The sequence below is a fragment of the Abramis brama genome (assembly GCF_963993115.1).
Source record: "Abramis brama genome assembly, chromosome: 17".
In the NCBI taxonomy this organism is placed as follows: domain Eukaryota; kingdom Metazoa; phylum Chordata; class Actinopteri; order Cypriniformes; family Leuciscidae; genus Abramis; species Abramis brama.
Window position 1 is genome coordinate 11,541,943 of NC_139979.1, and position 15,011 is coordinate 11,556,953.

The following is a 15,011-nucleotide window of genomic DNA, read 5'->3' on the forward strand; positions in this document are numbered from 1 at the left end:
AGCATGGGTGTCTAAACTTATGCATAGCACTGTATATGCATACTATATATATTTACTATATAAAATGTATTTACTGTAAAATGCAAATGTAATATGCTGCTGTAAGTATAAAAATGCTACTGTAATATGAAGCATTACTGTAAGTGACATTATTAGAGTACAGTGCACATTGTTGAAATACATACCTGAATGATTGAGGAAACAGTTGTCCTCCCAACATTCGGCTGTACTTTCACCCACCTCAGCCATTGTACCCATTTCTTTGTTATCTAATTGATTACTAGTCTACTTTTGGGCTATGGTTTAGACATCTATTAAACTTTCACTGACAGCCCAAATTCTGCCCTGTTTTAGCCTAGACGTCTGGGCTGTGTTTGGATGGCTATTAGACGTCTTTTAAATGCAAAATTGCTTGCTGGGTAATTTCATGATTGAGAACATGGTCCAACATAGTGGTCCTTATTTCATCAGAAACGTGTCAATGTCCTTTGCCTCTACTACCTCTTCTTGTGTGTTTGCCTCCCTACCCTTCCACCACACATCCTTACTCCTCCTCTTCATACAGGTTTACCCTGTTTGTTTCTTTGTTGTTCTTCCATTATAAGAAATTGTAGCTCTGTGTTGTGCTGTCTATATACTTTCCGATTGAAGATTCATGACATGCATCTCTGAGCTATTTTAGAGAACTGGTTGATCATTGGTTTATCTAATGCCTTACATTCCCCTTCATTAGTAAAATTCAAGATACACCTGTGCTATAAATCAATTCAGGGCACATTTACAAAAAAAAGTCTCATAGAAATGTATAAAAAAATAGCCTCTACATGACGCATTATGACAACTACTAGTTCAATCATTTTGCATTTCATGACTTATCAAAAACAAGACCAAAGCATGCACATCACCGGCAAAAATATGCTCAGGGTTGGGTGCTCGACAAAAGAAATAATAAAAAACAGAAAAAAAGATGGCACACCAAAGCTCCAAAATATGCACACAAAAAAGTGGACTCACACACAGGTTATGTTTCGAGCACACAGGCTTTTTATCAGACACTGTCGTTGGTGGGCCGACTTTTTTCTGTTTTTCATTTAATGACTTAAGCAATAAATAACTATTCAACAGAGAACCAGTAGTCTATAATACATTTTGAGCAACATGACATAAGAAATTAATAACGTAGTAAACAGCAGACAACTGTACATACTCAATTGCATGAATGTACCAAAGCATTTGCAACTTGTTGAAAAGAATGAGAAATTGCTTATATGATGTGCACAAGTATTTTAAAATGATTTTAAAGTTATTTTCTTTATATATATATATATATATATATTAGTATCATATTGTACTAATTCATATATTTATTTTATTTTTCTAAATATTTTTATATTTATTTTAAGGTTTTTATTTTGCAATAAAAGCCATAAATTATTTCCAGCACAGTTTTACTGGGAAAAGATGGAACACAGTGCAAAACATTTTCACGGATGACGATGCTAGTTTTTATTTTTTATTTTTTACAGAATTATGATTAAACAAATGAATAGGCTGGATAAAATATCATAATTGGCATACATGCCATACTAGAGTATGGATTTATTGCATCCATACATTTATTGGAATAAGCTTCTAGACACAGCTGGACTAGTTTACTAGATTGCAGACAGCTCACTTTTGCAAATTCAAATTGTGAAAATTCTGTCATTTTACTCTCTCATGTCATTCCAAGTGAATGAGAGAATTAGCATTTTTGGGGGGTGAACTTTCCCTCAAAGTGATCTGGCATTGTTGTTTTATCACTTCATTTGAAGCTGTGACAGTCACTGTAGCTGTGGATTGAATGGATTACAATAGCTTTTTTGTTCACAATAACAGATTGTCACTCACTTGTTAGTGTGTTGTGTGTATACACCAAACTGATGTTTCATATTAAAGAGGACTTTTCTGCACAGGAAACACAATGACATGTAGTGGAAGGTAGGACTTACAGTTGTTTATTCACTTACAGTAAATACCGTAGTACATCAACACATCACCATTTCCACACACAATGGTATAGTTTAGGTTAACACAGTCTTTATTTTCCAGTTCTGCACTGCAGCAGAACATGAGTGTTAGTTCAGCTCTGTGCAAGGGCTCGTGGTTGAGTACAGTCAAAAACTGAATTCAAGTGCTGAACGAAATCAAGAGGTTCTAAAGTAACTTTCTGAGTGGTCCTTCCTCTTCACTTAAGTGCAATACAAGAGAAACACAATCACTAAAACAAACTCTAAACATGGTCATGTTTAAAATAGAAAAGTCTATTCAGAATCTTTAAGTGTCTTCGAGATGAGTAGATTAGTAGAATTTAATAAAGAGACATTTCAGTTTAGCAGAAATCATTTACAGAGTTCCTTAAAATTCCACTTGAGGGAATTGAGGCTTCAGGTCAAATCCCGGTCGTGCCAGGATATGACCTCATCTGTTGTCCTTCTCAATGACATCAGCTCTTGGCAGCCTCCCTGTTCGCTCTATGTGATTTCAGAGGGTCCATTTATTTCCTAAACACAGGCTGGTACAACAGTAAAAACAACATATTCTGTTTCTGTTTAATATCTTCTGTAAAAATTAATATTCTCTAAAATAATTTCTTATTTATATCATTATGGTTTTTCAATAAATAAAGCACCCACCATGTGATAATTTTCTGAGATATTTGCCTTGTAAATCACCATTTTGAGCCAACTGACAACGTTAGTCACTTCATCAGTTCCAGACTTCGACAACATCATCAATCTGTGACATCATTGTTGTCTGCTGGTGCTGTTAAAATGGCTTAGGGGCCGTTCACACAGAATACGTTTTTTCATTCCACCGCGCTACTTTTCCGTTGTCGGACGTGTTTGACTGGTCTTTTGCAGTGTCTCTCACATGACACGGCCTGGTATTCTAAAAACGTGGGGCTCAAGTTAAAATAAATTAAACTTCAACCCTTAAGGACTGCTCACATAGAACACATTTTTGCATTTCACAGCACTTTTCCATTACTTTTCTATGTAAACATGCACTAGACATTGCACTTGCATCTTTTACAATATTTCACGCATGAGCAATGTTTTTAAAATGCTATGTCAAGTTAAAGTAATGCGGGGTTTTTTTCATCCCACAGCCCTGCGTCTCGCGTTTTAAACACAAAAATGTTTGTTTTTTTGGTATATAAGCGATAGACTAATGTCTTTGTCCATTCTGCTTGTGCCTCTTTTCCTGGCTAGCATAGCTCTAAACATAGCATTTTAAAAGCACAGCATTCAAGTTAAAAGAAGTTCAACTTAAAAAAAAAAGTCTCTAGACCATGCAATTTTTCATTCCACTACCCTGCAACTTGCATTTGCTTTTCACTTTGCTGCTTTTCCATTGTTGTTCTATGTATATATGTGCTAGATGGACACATTTGACCTTTGCACTAGTCAAAGAATTTTAAAAAGCAGCGCTAAATAAGTTTAACTTAAAAAAAAAAAAGCATCCCTAGACCTTGCTTTTTTTATTACATTAAATAGCGTCTCGCAAAAACCTGGTCTGTGTGAATGGCCCCTTATTCTGCCATATGTGTTCCAGGTTGAAAACATAAATGCTGGTCACCGTTCATCATGACTTTGATTTTTTACTACAGTATATCTCAAACGGCTCATACCACAGCAACAATTTGTTTTTCCGGGACTAGAAATGCAGCAACAGTCTAGTGACACAATATTCATCTCAGATGAATATGGATCACTTCAATGGGAAAGTAGATTATCCTTCTACTTTCTGTCTGATGGATCTGTGTTATGGACAAGGTCTGAAACAAGGGAAGATACACAAGATGTATTTCACGGTCATTAAAAGGCCAGACAGGTTCAGACTAAGATGGAGCCTTCATATCCTTTCTCATCAGTAGCCATCTCACATAGGTATACATATACATTCAAAAACGCACACACACACACGACAAGCACCTGTATGCATACTCACACAAGGAAGCATGCATGTAGTCAGGCACATTAGAATATACATTTAACACATATTAGTTCTGATGCTCAGACTGTTCTTGTAAATAAAGTGCGGAACTTCTAATAGAAAAATCCATGTATGCACAGAACACACAAAGGCATTCATATCAGGGTATGAGTAAAGGTAAAGGCCATAGTTATAGCCCTTGTGTACAAAAGGAGCATCTTCATGACAAAAGGACATCATAGAATTGAAGGACATAAGTTATTGTTTCTCAAAAGCCTCTTTGGCTGTGGAAGTTCACCCAAAAATGAACATTCTGCCATCATTTACAATGAAGGTCAATGTAATCCAATGTTATTTTGGACCCCATTGACCTTCATTGTTGGAACAAAAAACAGTTGGTTTGGAACAACATGAGGGTGAGTAAATGATGGATTTTAATTTTTGGGTGAACTGTCTATTGTAACATTATGCAAAAAAAGTGTAATTGAGCAACTTTCTAATAAGTTTGAGAATCATAAAGTACACACAGTTTTTCATTTTTGCGTCAAATTAATAATCAGGCAGGGTTGCATTGAAATCCTTCAATTTGACTATACAAGTGAGTGACATGAAGTGAAGGCCAAGTATGATTACTTGGAATATGTTCTCTGAATTTAACCCATCAAAGTTAGTGAAGACACATTAGGAGCAGCAGGTAGTGGACACACACACACACACACACAACTCGCCGGTATTGAGAATCAAACCCACAACCTTTGGGTTACCTTCTGACTCTCTAACCATTAGGCTATGACTGCCCTTGTCCAACATTGCTTGCACACTACCACTGAGCTACAACCCCTATACTTCAATCCAGTGACATTACATCCTGCCTACTGTCTTCTTCATAGCATCCAGCATTTTAGCCCTCTTCACTTGCTAGACATCTAAAAGGCAGGGAAGTGTGCACTGGCAGTGCAAAACCAATTGATTGCAATTCGCAGGTATTTCTAAACTAACCTCAACATGGCACTGGATGGGTTAGACGCACTGTAAGGCAAGTTAGAAGTCAATTTGACACTGATTTCCATTGCTCTGTTGAAATAAGTGAAGCCAAAACCAAGAATTGTTGTTTAAAATCTAAAAAGCACTGTTGAGGGGGGAATTTGATCTGATTAATTAAAGAGAAACTGGTTAAAAATCAGTCATCTTTCAGTAAGATATTCCATATGTTGTTTGTAACATTTCTGTCATGGTTTAAGACCTGTGCATTTAACTGACATCCAAATGAGGTTCATCTGAGCACCACATTTTGATAATTGCACTGGTCTAATGGCATGGGAACTTTCTTTACTCACATTTTAATGTCCCGTGTGTATTCTTGTAACAGTAGCATGTAACAAGAGTAAAGCCAATGTTATGGGTTTGATTTACAGGGAATGCAGGGGGGAAAAGTGTTCTTTGAATGCAATATAACATGTCTGGCAAATGTGTAAATGACATATGAGTAACAAATAATTAAGAACAGCACACTACACCAAAATGAGGTTGGATTTAGAGGCACAATGCAAGTATGAAAATATCCAGTTATGGTCTACATAAACTATCAAGTATGCAAGCTAACCTGTCAGCAAAATGCTGACATTCCCTCACAGATCTCACGTAAACTGGGTTTATTAGGTTGGAATGGCACTCATCAAACAGATCCGCTTAGGAACTGAGCACCTTCCAGCAAGCAATCCATTGTTTTAGAGCCATTCTCAATGAGTAATGCGGTTTTAAAGCATGTCACCAGTTTGGTAAACAGAAAGCAGTTGGTTCAAAATGCACTGGCAGGCCACATAATAAAACCATTAACAGCAAATATGGGATAAACTGAAAAATAATAAGAAGGTCCTTCATTGTTAGTTGCTTCAGTTGTTGTAGACCAGTGCAATCCCTCCTACATGTGCAAGCAAGGCCCCTGCCATGACATCTACTCCTGCTTCTCTTCTAGATACGCCTTCACCCGTTTGCGCACATAGAACGCAGTGAGAGCGCTGCAACATGCTGTGAAGATAAAAAGAGCCACTGCGTCGTGAGCCAAGTCACCATGAAGACGTTCGTAGAGAGGTCTCCTCTCGCTGTAATCCATTCGCACAGCTTCAATCTGCACTAGAGTGCAGAGCACAAGGAACACGTGAAAGATCTGATGGCCCTGTCCGATGAAGTCGCAACATCCCGGGAGCCAGCGCTCAGGATGGGGGTACGAGAAGAAGTAGGCACTGATCAGAAAGAAGAGGACTTGATAGCAGTGGTAGACCACCACCTGGTCAGCACAGCCTTGTTCAGAGCTGTAGCATTTATAGATGCGATGGAACACCGGACTGATGTCTAAACAGTAGGCCAGGCCTGAGGGCACCACCTGGAATAGCTTGTGAACGAACTTGGGCAAACTCGGGCTGGCGTACTTGCCGTAGCAGCAGCCCGTACAGGACAGCCAGGCCAGGAAGGCTGCAGCCGGCAAGAAAAAGCTTCGCACTTGAGCGTGCCATTCTTCTTCGACAACGTAATAGAAGTGGGCCAGAGCGCTACCATACTGGTAAACGGCTACGCCCACATAGTCCAAAAAATAAAAGGTGTAATGGGAGAGCTCAGACTTGGCTGAGAGTAGGTGGGCCAGCGCACTGCAGCCCAGGTAGGTGAACGCGGCTAGGAGCAAGATGAACATCGGCTGGGCGTGCGGGTCTCGCAGGAAATCCACAGTTTCAGACAGCTCCTGAAACTTGACTAAGATAATGAGGGAGGCCAGCAGGTGTGTCCACACATTTACAGACTCATTATGCCTCTGAAACAGAGTGAGGAAGTAGTAGCGCCAGTTCTGGTCAGGCGGCCGGTAGCCCGTGAATATGTGTGACTCGCGGAAAACCCACGGCACATCGCTCACCATCACAGTACAAGGCAGTTTAGGGAAGGCTGACTCCAGGAAACGTGGGATCTGGCGAAGTTGCTGTGCATTGATGAACAGCCGCCCAATCTGCTCCATCACAACCGTCGCCATAGTGAGGAAAAATTAAGCGGCCGTCTAGTGTGAAATCTGTTTGGGGAAAGTATTAAACAGTTAAATATTACCCTTGCATTCTTCGGTAAGTTCACAAGGGAAAAAATCTAAATACAATGCTTTTTTACAATCTCACCACTTTAATTTGTCTATTAACAGTTTGAATATATGCATCACATATGAGTCATAAAAATGTACACTACAGCTCAGATAATGTATTCTATAACATTCTGTGGAGGAAATGATGGTCATGGAAATGATCTGTCATGCTGAGGACAAATACGTAGCAAACATTTTATTTTATATATATTTTTTTGTTTTGTTTTGTTTAATTTAACAAAATTAAAGATTGTTTGTAAATGACTCACAATATACAACTTCGGCTCACAATAACTTTAAATGACTCGAAGTTGTAGACATTTCATAGTTTAAGATTAAAAGTCTGAGCTGGGTAAAACTATTTTGAAAAATACACATTTGACAAATAAATCATGAAGGCACAGTAAAAAAAAAAGTTTCCAACACATTTTAATGTGAATTTCATTTAAAAGAAATAAGGTGAACCCTGTTAGTTTTAATATAAAATCAACCTCTAGGACATAAAAGTACCTGAAGTTGCAGAACCCTTATATTTTTAAAGTTTTGCGTTTTTAAAACGTTTTAATTGGTATGTTTTTTTAAGATCGTGGCCTATACTTTTTATTGGTCAAGTTATTTCCATTCTATTTGAATGCAAACCACAATCTAAACGATCCATGCAAATTGATACTGTTAAAATGGAAATATCACGATCATTAAAATTTTATTTAATGAAAAACGTTACCGAATAGCTTGCAAAAACTGTTTATTTCTCTTTTGGTAGCAAAAACTGGTTCATCCTGAAAATTAAGGTAACGTGATGACAACGGGGCGCGTTTCTTCTCACCGCTTACGTAACATCAGCTCGCTGCGTAAAGCTCCTCGTGCACATTAATTAATAAGGACGAAACTGATCAAACGAAATTATCGATCATAATGTCTGGAAAACAAAAGGTCTGGGGAAATAATGATTTTTAATTTTTAAATCTGTTAAAAGTACGTGATAGAAGGGGGAAGCTGTGGACAATTTTAGTGATGGCATCCCAAAAGGCAGACAACCCTTCCCACACCCTCAAGCTGTCTCGAAAAAGAAACGTGAGACGCCGGAAGCGCAACAATGAAATGTCTTAACGAAATTCAACGTCTAAGTTAGCCTACTGGTGCAAGCAACAAGCCAACACGTTTTCTTCCTTACCTCATATATACTGTACATGTTTTAACAAATGACGATAATCTATCTTGAGCTATGATAATTAATTATCCCCGTTTGTACACCTTAACGGTTCAACACAAAGGCTATGTATGTTTATTTTTACTTTATCTAAAAGATAGTGCATAGGGTGGATATAATTTTCACCTTTAATTTAGCCTTAAACAAATGATCGGTAAATGAACTGGTTTACCTTTTAGAGGATAGTCCCCTCAGTCAGAGAACTGCATTTAACCGCGTCTTCATATGCGTCTTGAGGAAGCGGAATAAAACAAAGAAAATTTCATAATGAAAAATTACGTAAAATTGTATTGAGCAGGAGAGGTTCCTGTCAGCTCCCTGCAGTACCGCTGTCAGATGGACGAAATCTAAAGATTTCTGATGGGCATGCAAAACTGTCCAATCAGAAAGACCGAAGAGCATTGTCCCCGCCTTCGTCTGGAGTAACTAGCCAATAGGAAACACCCTTTCAGGTGGCAACACCCTGTCAAATGTTTGTGAAATGTGAAACTACCCTCTTCTTATTAATACCGCCTACATGCCCTCTTTAATAAAAGGCCATGTGAGAGCCACTGAGGTATCACACCGACAAAAGATGTGTATATATATATTATGGGATATATTTTATAAATTGCACACATCACATATATATGTGCCCATATATTTGTGCTACTGTATGTGTAAAGTAGCAAATTCCCTACATTCATAGTTAACAGCACTGATTTGACAAAAGCCACATGTATACATATTTAAACACTACATTTTTATTGTCCTTTAATTGCAATTAATTAAATTTAAAGGTAATTGTACACATTGTCTAATATGTACACATTGTGAACGTACTGTTTTCACTTCTTGTGCTAAAGTTAAACTATGTGAAGGCTTATCTCATCACCCACACAGGCACTCTGGCTGACAATGTGTCCTTGTCATACTCTGTTCACAGTGGAAACAAAGATCCACATTGTGAATTTAGACACAGGAAGACAAAATATTTCTGTCAAGCAATAATAGCATATTGCCATTCAATTTGCAGTGTTGTACCAGCATAAAGTTGTCAAAATAATTCAAGACTTCCTGTTGTAAATTTAATTGTATGTCATATTGATAGGCTCTTCTGTCTACAGTACAGTACTGAATAATTCAGGCTGGGTCATAACAGCATGTGGATGACTGACCTTCATAAACCTTCCTATGACACAGACAAGCACTGTGTCAATAATAATAATAAAAAAAATTTATTCAAACAACATATAACTGGGCATGATCTATTTTTTTTGGGGGGGGGGGGGTTGATTTAGAATTTAGAGTTTAGAATTTGAAAATAAGGTATAAATCATTATAGAAAAGATTGATGCACTACTTCTTAACACATAATAATGTGACAGCATGTGGACAACAAGCCATTCATCATTGCAAAGCAATATATTTTCATGCACGTAACTCTATTTTGGCAAAAAAGGATAAATCCATAATAGTTGATTATGTCAAGGTTTTTTCTTTTCTTTAATCATTTTGAGATTTTTCACAAAAACCTTTTCCAATACGTTTGACAAACTCAAACCACTAGATGCCAGTATAAGTTCAAATACAGTCTCAAGTGACGTATTTTATTAGATTTTCTGGGAACACTACAATAAGGTTTCATTTGTTAACATTAGTTAATGTATTAACTGACCATGAACTAACATGAGCAATACATTATTTACTGTATTTGTTAATCTTTGTTAACATCTTCATTGTTTGTTCATGTTACTTCACAGTGCATTACCTAATGTTAACAAATACAACTTTTGATTTTAATAATGTATTAGTAAATGTTGAAATTAACATTAACAAAGGTTAAGGTAAGTGTCGTTCATTATAAGTTCATAATAACTAATGGTAACTAATGAAACCTTATTGTATAGTGTTACAATAAGATTTTTATTTTTTTTACTCACACGTTTCCAAGTACTTGAATTTTTTTTTTTTTTTTATTAGCTTATATTAGGTATGAATTACTTCAAGTGATCTAGTAAAGGAAATGCTTGTGGATAATGTTTAGTATTAACACGAAAATCTATAAAGTGTACATCAAAAAGTGTCCCAAAAGATTAAATTATTATTTTCTATATAGAATTACAGAAATACAGGCCATTCATGTCCATAATGTACATATTTTAAGAAGTTATTTTACTCCACATTACACTCTGGCTGACTGCAGACCAACAAAGAGGCAGTGGCAAAACTGGTACCATAACAAACAACTGTGCAACTTTATTAAGCTCAAAGGATGGCAGTACTGACATACAAGGGAACAGGTGCACAGTGCAATATACCAAGATATATTAGACCTATGCATAACACAGGCATGCATCCCTATCAGTAAAACACTGCTCATTTTAAATGCTATAGAGCTGCAACTAGACAAATCTACAGGTTAGAGGGGATTATGAAAGACACAACTGAATACACACAGTGATGAAATGTTGTGCACCAGCCTTCCCCCAAAACCCCTTAATAAAAAAGTGGCAAGTACATGGATCCAAACATGGAAAACAGGCAATTTAATGGAACAAAAAATAAATCTTTGGATACATTAAAAAACCCAACACTATACCCTAAATGAAAAGGAAAATGAGGAAACTTAGTTTTCATCCTCGCCCCCCTCTTTTGTTTCTTTGTTCTTTCGTACCTCTTCAAGCTTCTTGTCCTAAAATAAAGAAACAAATGTCCATTAAAATAATGTATTATTCAATAGAACTAAAGTTTTATGGAGTAATACACAATGCATACTGTATGTATTCATCTATACACACACACACCTTCTCTTTGAACTTCTCGTTCATAGCTGCCATGCGTGCTGTGCGGTTTTCTTTGTTGGCTTCCATTTTCTGGTTAAGCTTCTCCTCTGCCATCTTGCTGAAGTTGTTGTTCTCCTCCATTGCTTTCTGAAGGACCTCCTTCTCATGCTCTCGTTTCTCAGCCAAATGCTTCAGGACCTCTGCCTCATGGTTCTAACATGAGGAACAAATAAAAAAAAATAAAAAAATGAGGAACAGAATGCAGGATCAGTATGCAATTCATTGCTAAACAACCACTTACCTTGCGTCTCTCCTCTGCTGCATCCAGCTTTTTCTGGATCTCATCCAGAGATACCTCCTTCTTCTTGGGGGTAGAAAGTGGGAATTCTCCCTTGGCATCTGGAGCCGTGGGACTTAGGATGACTTCAAAAGCCTGTCCAGAGGCACGCTTGTCCAGTTCCTTAACCTGAAAGTCTATGAACGATACAGCATTGCATTTAATAATCCACGCTCCATTTTCTTTGCGGAATGACTTCATTTAGATTATGGTTTTAGTGAAGCATATTGATTTAGAAATCACATCTTACCTCCAGAGGACGCCATTGCACTTCTAACCTCGAAGGTTTCACACACCTGCCAAATGAAAGCATACAATAATAATATCAGATATAATAATATAAACGTTTTGCTACTAACATTGATGCATGCTAACACAATCTTTTCTCTTAATCATCTGTATTCTGTCACATATTGTAAACAAGTAATAACATTCACATATTGTAAACAAGCCTGAGCTATACAACAGCTTTTCTATCATCTTCAAGGTAAGCTATTCATGAAAAATCCATTGGAGTGGAATCAGTCTCTTGCTGTGATATATACAAGAAAAAACAAACATATAAATAACTATAAATATCACACTACTTTAGGGAGTGGCGTCGCCACAATAGTCATGCATAATTTACTAAGTGAACGATATTATGGGAAGGAAAAAAGCAAGACAAAACTCTTGTTAAAAATGCAAGTGTCGTGCCTATTAAATGGCAATATATCCTTCTTTTTGCTGGAAGCCAAGAAAAGGACGAGTCGCTGCCAGCACAATAACCACCGGATCAATCTATTCAGACTTGCTGTCATCATCATCCAATTAAACGATAATAGTTCAATTATAATCTACAATACAGGGTGTCCACTCGGGGGAAATGTAGAGAAAACAAATCATATCTTTTTGTAATGTAATGTGATCGAACTGGTCATTGAGAGAAACAAAGGGGATATTGTGTAAGAAACGAACAAAGACAAACAGGGCAGTGATCCTCGAGCTAGTTCGTTGTACAAATTTGTCGCATATTTAAGCATTAGACAAACTTGACATCTTAAATATGACCTGACAACAAATCATCACTCGATGGCTGAAAATAAACATCCAGCACTAGTGCTTATCCGATGGGATGCAGGATCTCATCTGGAGACAATAGATGGCCGAGATACACCCTGAACCCCCATTTTAACATCATGCAAAAAAATCCATAATATTACATACTATACCATATTAAATAACAATAATGATAGCCTAATAATGTTCAAGGAACATGCTAATATTGAATGCAACCTTTACAAATAATGGTATTCTGTATGACCCGTTTCCAGGAAACAAGATCACACCCAAATCTCTCCCATTTCACACCAGGCACTAACGTTACTGCACTGCCCACTGAAAAGAATAATCTCAGTGCTGACATGCAAAATGCATATTGATATATGTTCATTAATCGATGTTATTGATGCATGCGAAGATAAATAAAATCATTTGTCCGGATTTGTTGGCGAATGCACAAACAACGAAGACAAAAGACGTCGAGACCCTTAGATCACCTGTCACGTATTTTGGACGAACGTTATATGGCAGGCTTGTTGTTCAAATTTGAGGTAAAAAAAAACCTGTTCAAGTCTGTGTCAGCAACAGGAAAATAAACATTCCAAACTGAACTAATAAGAGCCAGTTGGCTAATGTTGAGCTGCACCTCGACCATTTGCACAATTCCTCCCGATTAAACGACGGTAACGTTAAACACAAAATCTTAGCAATGGTCGCGCGACGACGAGCAGCTGCGATGGCTTCAAAATTCATGGACTTTCTTTGTTACGGTAACTATCTAACCATACAGAATATTCTCGATGCCCTTGTCTATTATCTACGTCCCCTCCCCAAAGAGTGAGATATCAATAGTAGTGTTACTTACAAAAAAGGTAACCCTGTTAATGTTTACAGTTTTGATACTTTCATTGCCTGTCACGCGAGGAACTGTTGGGATACATTACAAAAATATTAATATTTGAAAACAAAAAGCACACACCTTTAGATGAAGCGGAAATCCAAGCCAGAGTTGACCGCGCGCAGATTCCTCTCTGCCTCAGCATCAACCGTTCGCGCAAAAGAGGACCAAAATGTGTTACGTCATATTTTGATGTGACCAATGACTGTCGAGTAGAGAATTTTGGGATATGTAGTAAGCCCACACTATAATTTCAACTGCGTAATAAGATCGTAGTCCTAATTTACTTTTATATGACCACCGCCTTCACATTTACACAGTATCATGCTTATTTATGAATAGAAATTTAGTCATAAATTATAAATGGTCATGACGAAGCACTGGTAACCTATAGAATACTATAGCTTAATTTGGAGGAATAAAATATGACAACTTGAGACTAGCAAATTTATTTTTCTTAAAAAGTAACGTCAAGGCAATATGAGATGAGGCTTTATTATACCTGACCTCACCCATCTAGTCATGCAGAGATATACAGCCCAATAAATTATTAGAACAAAGCAGCAACATGTGACCTACTTTACAAATTGTTTTTAGAGCAAAGCAATCTGGCAATTAACAGTTCACTTGGCATTAGTGATTGTTCTGCTTCTGTTCTTTCCGATGCCTCAGTGAATCCTCTGTCATTGCATGAACTTTAGCTAAATGGCAGAGCTGATAGTCTCAGCACTGCGTTTTTCAGCTGACTTGTTTTTACTGTCTTGTGGCTGGTGTTTGTTTCTGTCACTGAATGGTCTTGGTCTCTGCCTGAGAAAGGCAAATGTTTGGAGTCAGTTACTTGTTTTGACTATTTTAAATGCATAAATATTACATTGCAAATAATAATTTAACAGCAGATGCTCTTATCCAAAGGAAAAATACAACACTTAATGGCATGCATTTGCATTACATTATTATATGATATTTTTTTTGCTCCTCAGTTAAGTATCTCTCTAATATTTTCCTTGTAGGCCTTATCTCTGTCCAAAAGTGCTTGTATCATGCTCTGCCAGTCTCCTCCTGCCCCACCCTGGATCTCAGTCTCATTCAGGGGGAGACGTAAGCTGCCCAGGGAAAAGGGGGAGCAGATGGTGCTTAGATGCCTCGCCCTGTCTAGGGTCTCTGGTGTCTTACACAAAGACACAAAGAAAGCTAAAAAAAAAAAAAAAAAACTGCCAAGGAAACTTTTGGGCTGGTATTACTGGGGCCAAAGGCTATCCTAAAAGCTATTTTAGCATTTTAAATCAAATTCATCAGCAGGCCTTTCAGAGACATACTTGCTACACGTGTTGCTTATCACACATGTTGCTGATTGGCATTTTAAAGGAACGCTAGTGTTTGAATGCATCATGTAAGTATTTATATAAACTACCTATCCTATATATATATATATATATATGTAACATTCACACACCAAAACAGTCCAGTGATGGTTTTAAGGTTTAAGCCGTTTAGTATACAGTATAAAATTGTCAATACAAATTGATCATGATGAAAAACACCACGTCCTATTGATCTTCCTTCGTTATGCGTCAACCTTATTATAATTGGGCTATAAACCTAAAAACTGATACTTGATCTGTTAAAATGTTTTTAAAAGCCAGTCTATCCACAGCTGGATGTGC

The 15,011-nt window shown here is 37.2% G+C and overlaps 2 protein-coding genes across 2 annotated transcripts; both read right to left on the minus strand.

Moving 5' to 3' along the window:
* Positions 1–1,976: 1,976 nt before the first annotated feature.
* Positions 1,977–8,665, minus strand: paqr7b (progestin and adipoQ receptor family member VII, b). The gene is made up of 2 exons (XM_084088372.1): positions 8,479–8,665; positions 1,977–7,033 (listed from the first exon to the last, which is right to left on the minus strand). Exon 2 carries the CDS (start codon positions 6,995–6,997, stop codon positions 5,933–5,935), a length of 1,065 nt encoding a protein of 354 aa, XP_083944498.1. The 5' UTR covers positions 6,998–7,033; positions 8,479–8,665; the 3' UTR covers positions 1,977–5,932.
* Positions 8,666–10,519: 1,854 nt separating this feature from the next.
* stmn1b (stathmin 1b) lies at positions 10,520–13,545 on the minus strand. The gene is made up of 5 exons (XM_084088512.1): positions 13,429–13,545; positions 11,659–11,704; positions 11,373–11,545; positions 11,093–11,284; positions 10,520–10,980 (listed from the first exon to the last, which is right to left on the minus strand). The coding sequence occupies exons 2-5, from the start codon at positions 11,672–11,674 to the stop codon at positions 10,915–10,917; spliced, it is 447 nt and encodes a 148-aa protein (XP_083944638.1). The 5' UTR covers positions 11,675–11,704; positions 13,429–13,545; the 3' UTR covers positions 10,520–10,914.
* Positions 13,546–15,011: the final 1,466 nt, after the last annotated feature.

Excerpts from the sequence above, each read along its gene's own strand:
- stmn1b (XM_084088512.1), bottom strand. Across the intron at positions 11,285-11,372 it reads CAGCAGAGGAGAGACGCAAG|AACCATGAGGCAGAGGTCCT; the intron begins GTAAGTGGTTGT and ends TCCTCATGTTAG. Across the intron at positions 10,981-11,092 it reads ACGAGAAGTTCAAAGAGAAG|GACAAGAAGCTTGAAGAGGT; the intron begins GTGTGTGTGTGT and ends TCTTTATTTTAG.
- paqr7b (XM_084088372.1), bottom strand. The coding sequence starts at position 6,997 with ATGGCGACGGTTGTGATGGAGCAGATTGGGCGGCTGTTCATCAATGCA.